At 46.6% G+C, this 7661-nt stretch overlaps 1 protein-coding gene across 4 annotated transcripts in view; it reads left to right on the forward strand.

Moving 5' to 3' along the window:
• Window positions 1–7661, forward strand: part of LOC118370216 (cyclin-dependent kinase 15) — a 29514-nt gene that overhangs the window by 3979 nt on the left and 17874 nt on the right. Inside the window, exons 2-4 of one of the 4 annotated variants that reach the window (XM_052499171.1) lie at window positions 204–321; window positions 842–1022; window positions 6228–6259. In XM_052499171.1, coding sequence (XP_052355131.1) covers window positions 977–1022; window positions 6228–6259 — 78 coding nt within the window. In that variant the 5' untranslated portion in view covers window positions 204–321; window positions 842–976. Of the gene's footprint in view, window positions 1–203; window positions 322–696; window positions 1023–6227; window positions 6260–6326 lie in introns of those variants that run through there. The other 3 variants (XM_052499170.1, XM_052499172.1, XM_052499169.1) reach the window with 3 other exon arrangements.

Raw genomic sequence — 7661 nt, forward strand, 5'->3', positions numbered from 1 at the left:
CACAATAACCCATGTCACACCCTGGCCTGTCCAAATAGATAAAGAAAACACAAAATACTAAGACCAAGGCGTGACACTCAGCCATCTCTTAACCAACCAAGTGTTTCTCAAACTAAGTTAAGTGTTTTAGTGATGCACCACGGGGCCTACATACCAAACTTGGTGTTCTGTGGACTTATGGGTCACGGGAATTTGTTTTTCAGGTTTTCCAAAATGTCCAAGATGGAGGAAAATCTATCCTGATGGACCTTATGGGTCCTTGACGCAAATTTGTTCAGCACGAGGAAAGACACCTACATTTCAAGCCTCCAGGTCAAACAGGTCGGTGAATAGGAGGGTGTAAGTGAGACTACTGGCCAATTGGTGACATTCTTTTTGACCAAGTTACCCATGGCCTCTAGTTTCTGTGTACTAAATTAGATGTTTTTTAAAAACCAATCTATGCTTGAGTTATTGGAATGAAGATGATCAAAAGTGTGGCTCACTTCCGCCCCCAGGAGCCCACAGTACACACACACATTAGTGACTCCCTGAACACAATACTCAAGCTCCAACCTTTCAAAACACACGGGCAGCCCTGGCTCTCTCCTCCACTGGGCAGAGTCTCCTATCTGACGCCACTGATTGGCTATTGAATGTTGTCTCACAGGCAGCAGAATAACTGGCAGCAGGGGGAGACAGGGAGAGAGGAGGGAGAGAGAGGGAGGATACAGTGCAATATCATGAGAGGAAGAGAGCAAAACAGAGAGAGTAATAGAGGCAAGAGCACCTTCAGGCAGAAGGAGGAATAAGAAAAAATAGGAAAATCCTGTCTGTGCTGCTAAAGCTGTTTACATCCTAGGTTGCTGAAGACAAGGAGGGGCTGTGACTGAAGTGAGAGTGCTGCTCTAGCTGGGTCCAGTTCTAAGGATGCCCGGGGTGTAAGTGAGGTTCTATAGCAGTTCCACAGCACCAGCAGGCAGGAACCAACGCTGGGATGCAGAACCTACGACATGCAGCCACGGAGGCTTTCCATCGCCTGGGTGAGTATCAGGCGAACCTACCCTCCCTAGAAACAGTACCACACTGACTCCAGTCCGGTTAGGGGATCGAACAGTGCTTGCTCAATCTTTCTCATACCCACAAACAGTATTTACAGAGTTCTCGTTGGTATTAACCTGCTATGCTTATTGTGTTCCATCTTTGTACTATGCCAGATTCCAAGATACACTGCATGGGGAATGTACTGTATGTTACCTAGGGAACACAATACCTAACTTGTTGGCATGACAACTATCCTTACACACTCTACAGGTAATGACAGGCAGCAGCTCGTGAACAGGGTCAGATGTTGTAGTATGGTATGTTGCCTTGTTCCAGGGATGAGGGCACCCCTAGGGACTGGACTGTTACAAGCGTCAGTAGCTTGGCATGGACTGGCAAGTTATATTGCTGATCTGCAGATGCAGCTAGGAAGCCCACGGCTTATTGAATAAAGCATAAAAATGCTGATGAGCAGAGGGACTGAGGAGACGAGAGGAGGAGAGGCAGCCCCAGTGGGAGCAGAGGGGCTGAGGAGACGAGAGGAGGAGAGGCAGCCCCAGTGGGAGCAGAGGGGTGTTTTGCTCGCTAAGTGGGAGAGGAAAGAGGTGAGGAGAGAGGTGAAGGAGGAGGTAAGAAGCAGATGTTTTTCTCGCTGAGTGGAAGAGAAGATGGGAGAGGTGTGAGATGGTAACCCACATCTCCCCCAGGGTGGGTGCAGGTTGTCAGGGGGAAGGAAGGCAGACAGCTAAGGCATCAAGGTGCAGGTTGTCAGGGGGAGGGAAGGTAGACAGCTAAGGCATCAAGGTGCAGGTGGTTCCAGTTCCTAGGGGAGGTAGGTTGTCAGGGGGGATGGGTACTGGGTAGTTATATTGCTGTTATACACTCAGGGTAGTTATAGTGCTGTTATACACTCAGGGTAGTTATATTGTTATAGTTCTGTTATACACTCAGGGTAGATATAGTGCTGTTATACACTCAGGGTAGTTATATTGTTATAGTTCTGTTATACACTCAGGGTAGATATAGTGCTGTTATACACTCAGGGTAGATATAGTGCGGTTATACACTCAGGGTAGATATAGTGCGGTTATACACTCAGGGTAGATATAGTGCGGTTATACACTCAGGGTAGATATAGTGCGGTTATACACTCAGGGTAGATATAGTGCGGTTATACACTCAGGGTAGATATAGTGCTGTTATACACTCAGGGTAGTTATAATGTTATAGTACTGTTATACACTCAGGGTAGCTATAGTGCTGTTATACACTCAGGGTAGATATAGTGCTGTTATACACTCAGGGTAGCTATAGTGCTGTTATACACTCAGGGTAGATATAGTGCTGTTATACACTCAGGGTAGATATAGTGCTGTTATACACTCAGGGTAGATATAGTGCTGTTATACACTCAGGGTAGATATAGTGCTGTTATACACTCAGGGTAGATATAGTGCTGTTATACACTCAGGGTAGGTATAGTGCTGTTATACACTCAGAGTGGGTATAGTGCTGTTATACACTCAGGGTAGATATAGTGCTGTTATACACTCGGTAGATATAGTGCTGGGAAAGCAGGATGCTGGTGGTTCTGTACACGGAGATGAATAATTAATCATTCTCACAGCTGCAGTGTAAACAAAATAAAGTAAGTGCTCTGTAGTCCTCTAAAAAAACTCAGGGCAAATCTGTAAGGGCTCACTGCCAATTCAATGGCACGTCCTCCAACCAGTTTTTTTCGCCACATTGGTTGTGTGTGGTTTGAATTGCAACTGTGCTAAGTCATTTTGTTATTGTACACAGACAGGACAGCCGGTGTTCCTACTCTCTCTTGCCCTGTAAGTTTGAACAAGGAAGTTGTTTTTTCTCTAATCTGAAGAGACTCGGATGTGCTTTGCACATTTCTGTCAGAGAGAGAGATCTGGTATCAGGAGGATGTACTGCTCAGCTGCTTGGCCTGGGAGCATATCTCACTGGATGTCCAAACGAGCGACTAACTCTACACTATTCAGAGAGGCTGATAGTGTGTTTGTACACTGCTTCTACACGTGTTTACGTGTTTACTCATGTCTTGAATCATTACTTACTTGTACCATTTTCCATGCATCCCACACAACACACAATGATAGTATGCCAGAGGTAAGATTATAGAGGAAAGTGCCACGGCCAAAGCTCCAGTGTAGGCTAACCTATAAGACTGGCTACGAGAGGGACACGCCACAGGGCATTCCAATTCCAATAGAGCTCAGAGGAAATAGTATAAGAGCATCAATGACACATCGACTCCACCCAAAAATGCCTCAACCTCAATTCATTGAGGAGTGGGTTCTTGAAGAATCCAATCTGTGTTTATGTGTGCTTTTTCCGCTTCGCTCTCTCTCTCTGACACATCCCATCCCCTCCTCAATACCACCACTCCCCCCTGGGTGAGTTGGACAATAGACAACATTGCACCTTTTTTGAACCGCTCAAGCTGTACCTGTGTGATGTCTATCTGTGTGATGTCTATCTGAATGTGACTGTCTGGTAGACCTGGCTGGAGGGCTACAGTGGCTCCGTCCGGTGCACATATGCCTGCCTGGCCCTGAGGCCCCCCAGGCTGCTCCCAGTGGGTAGTGGTTTAACCAGCTGCCTGGAGGCTGCCTGTCTGCCTGCCTGTCTGCCTGCCTGCCTGTCTGCCTGTGACAACTGTCCACCTCCAATAGTTAGGTCCCACTCTACTCTGCTCTGATCTGCCTCAGGAATACTGATGAGGGCTATGTATGTACGGGTCTGTATGAGGGTGAGATGGAGGGAGGAGGGTAGGTGGTGAATGGTGGGCTCGGCTCGGGGTGTGATGGCGCATGAGTGTCTGTCTCTCTGTGCCTCCATCTCTCCTCCAAAAATAACCCTGACTGCAGTGACGTGCTGTACCAAGGCAGAGCTAGTAGCAATAATATAATATCCTAACCTTGAAGTGGTGAGAGGGTTGGACATACCACTCCACACACAACCTCTCCATGGGTCACTAAACATAGAAAAATACCTATGCCATAGAAATAGAATCCCTAGAACAGACATAGAACCTCAGACCATGGCATCATTGACTTGAATGGGGATACCCGTTCTTGGGATTCATAAAAAAAAAACTTTTTTTTTTACCCCTTTTTCTCCCCAATTTCATGATATCCAATTGGTTGTTACAGTCTTGTCCCATCGCTGCAACTATGGACTCGGGTGAGGTGAAGGTCGAGACCCATGCGTCTTCTGAAACACGACCGTGCCAAGCCACACTGCTTCTCGACACACTGCTCGCTTAACCCAGAAGCCAGCCACACCAATGTGTCGGAATAAACACCGAACTGGTGACCGAAATCAGCTTGCAGGCACCCAGCCCGCCACAAGGAGTCGCTAGAGCACGATGGGACAAGGCCATCTCGGCCAGCCAAACCCTCCCATTACCCGGACGGCTCTGGGTCAATTGTGTGCCGCCTCGTGGGTCTCCTGGTCACGGCCGGCTGTGACACAGCCTGGCATCGAAGCCGGATCTGTAGTGACGCCTCAAGCACTGCGATGCAGTACCTTAGACCGCTGCACCACTCGGGAGGCCTCCGTTCTAGGAATTATATTTCTATGGTGCCTACTTTACCTCACCTCAGTCAAATGCCCTTCAGTCAGTCATCCCAGAACATCCATACTCCACGATGTCCTCTACTAATGCCCTTCAGTCAGTCATCCCAGAACATCCATACTCCACGATGTCCTCTACTAATGCCCTTCAGTCAGTCATCCCAGAACATCCATACTCCACGATGTCCTCTACTAATGCCCTTCAGTCAGTCATCCCAGAACATCCATACTCCACGATGTCCTCTACTAATGCCCTTCAGTCAGTCATCCCAGAACATCCATACTCCACGATGTCCTCTACTATACTGCTCAGATCATGACCTCCATTTCCTGGTTGCCATTCCTAGTTTCTACCCGATCTAATTATAACTTGACTTTGTCAATGGCTGCACATGCTGAGCCAAGAGGAATTGTAGTTAGTTGGATAAGGCAATGTGCCAGCTGTACTGTATTCTTCCAAGACAAATATATTTGAACTATACTGGAACATGTTTGTATGGGTTTAATCATCCAATGTGTCCATTTTATAGATGTGGCTTTTATATGAACAACAACAACATACATTTATACCCTCAATAATTTCCCATATCAAATTGATATGATCAATTGACAAACAATTATTGTTTTATATTACTGTATTCTATTCTGTTTACATACTATATGTGTTGCTATACATATATGTCTTGTCTTGATGGGTACAGTGAAGCCTTCCCATTTAGAAGATAAGGAGCAGTCATGTTCCTGCAAACGTTGACTGTCACTTATGAGAACGAGCTACCGATCCAGACTCTTCTCCAAGTTCTCTCTCTCGGTCATTGTGTGTCTTTCTTTCTGTCTCTCTCCTCGTCTGTCTGTGTCTCTCTGTCTCTCTCTGTCACTCCTTGTCTCTCTCCAAGTCTCTCTGTGTCTCTCTCTGTGTCTCTCTCTCTGTGTCTCACTCTGTGTCTCTCTCCAAGTCTCTAGGTGTCTCTGTCTGTCTCTCTGTCTCTCTGTGTCCCTCTCCAAGTCTCTAGGTGTCTCTGTCTGTCTCTCTCCAAGTCTCTAGGTGTCTCTGTCTGTCTCTCTGTGTCCCTCTCCAAGTCTCTAGGTGTCTCTGTCTCTCTGTGTCTCTGGCTCTCTATCTGTCTCTCTCTCCCCAACTTATATCATCACTCACATGTCACACGCACACATTTTCATCTCTTTCTCCTGTCACTCATCATCTCCCTCCTCATCCTCTCCTTCCTTCCCTGCTCCACTCCTCTCTCATTTGACATTTCTGCTCCACTTTTCACATTCCATTAGAATCTCCCAGCTACAGAATTGTACCACAGTGGACTTAAAATCTTCAGCTGAATTCAGGATTATAAAGCACGATAACAGCAGTAGACATTGTAGCATCCTTGTAACACAGGATCTTAAAGTTTATGGTTTGGTCCAAATGTTCTATACATGTGTTCCAACCATGTGTCCTATCCAAGTTCTCTAACCATGTGTTCTAACCATGTGTTCTAACCAGTGTTCTATCCAAGTTAAGAACAAGTGTTCTATCCAAGTTAAGAACAAGTGTTCTTAATAACAAGTGTTCATGCTTTCTGTCTTTTGTTTCCGGGCAGGTCTGAAGCAAAGACAGCTGGGATATGAGGAGGTAAGATACCCTATGTTATTGTCTGTGACCGAAACACTTACGAAATACTTTTTTTAAGGGTCAGATTTGACTATGTACCATAAGAGTTTGAGACAGTTAGACATACTTTGTTGTTCCTTCTCTCTGGTTCTCTCTGGCGTCCTCCGTCCCTCCTGGGGAGAGAGAAGATTAACAGAATAGTCAACACTGCCCCCTGCTGAGAAGAGTGGGAGAAGGAGAGGGAGAGAGAGAGCGAGAGAGAGGGAGGAGAGAGAGATGCTGTAGACACACACACACACTCCACCACCACCACTCAGCGTTTCTCCCACTGTCACGTTGAAGTTGGAGAGGCATTTCATTTCAAGGGCCATTAAGTCCTGTCTCCCCCCCATAGCGGAAAGAGCACCGTGAGATTCTACATTATACGTCTCTGAAAAGAAAGCGAGACAAAAATAGCCTTGCCTCCCCTCTGAGCTCGACGTTCTGCTCCGTCCTGTCCTCTGCTACTAAAACTGTAATTATACTCTTTATGGAGCTAATTCCCATTTGCTGCTGCCCTAAGTGGACCACTCAGCACTCCCAGAAAGCATCATTATGTGGTGGTACTAACTGCCCTGTGTCCTCCAAAACCTGCACAGAAATGTTATGTACTGTATTCAGTTAAGAAAATGTTTTGTGGGAGAAAAAAAACCTGTTTTAAGAAAATGGGGAAAGTGAACCACAGAGAATAAAAGCTGCTCGCGGTTCAGATTGTCAGGTTATGGCGACTCTGTGGGAGACTGTTTTCACCCGCTGGTCTCTCCTCTCACACGCAATCCTCCTCAGTCCTCACACCTCGCCCTCATACAGGCCGGGAATGGGTCTGGAGCTAGCTTGTGTTAGGCCTCAAACTGTGTTTTCGGCACGTCGAGACTTTCTGGAGGGGTGGATGAGCAATGAGCGATGGCGGTTGAGAGATAATTGAGGAATTCTATCAATCACTCGCTGTATTATATTCGGAATGCCCCGTGCACATATTTGGGATTCCATTGAATGAAATCCAAGAGAGGAAGATAGGGGAGAAGCCTCCAATGGTGTGTAGAGGAAATGAGACAGAACCCCTTCCCCCTCCACCAACCCCTAAATGGAACAGAAATAGAATGTTAATTCGTATATAACCCTCAAATTAGATTTCCCTCTATGAGTTCCTCTCTGTCCCTTTCCTCTCTTTACACACACAAACACACATGCACACCGGGACACACTCGTCGTCTCTTCTCTCAGCTTGTGTTGACTTGAATGGACACTCTTGTTCAAATTAGGTCGAGGTCCATGGTGTTTCTGTTTGTCTGCTACTGGGACAGGGAGGGGGTCATGGGACTGTGCGATTGGAGCCAGACTCATGCTAGTCATATGAGCTTCACCGAAAACAGGAAAGAGAGAC

Source organism: Oncorhynchus keta, chromosome 37 (assembly GCF_023373465.1).
Source record: "Oncorhynchus keta strain PuntledgeMale-10-30-2019 chromosome 37, Oket_V2, whole genome shotgun sequence".
Lineage (NCBI taxonomy): Eukaryota > Metazoa > Chordata > Actinopteri > Salmoniformes > Salmonidae > Oncorhynchus > Oncorhynchus keta.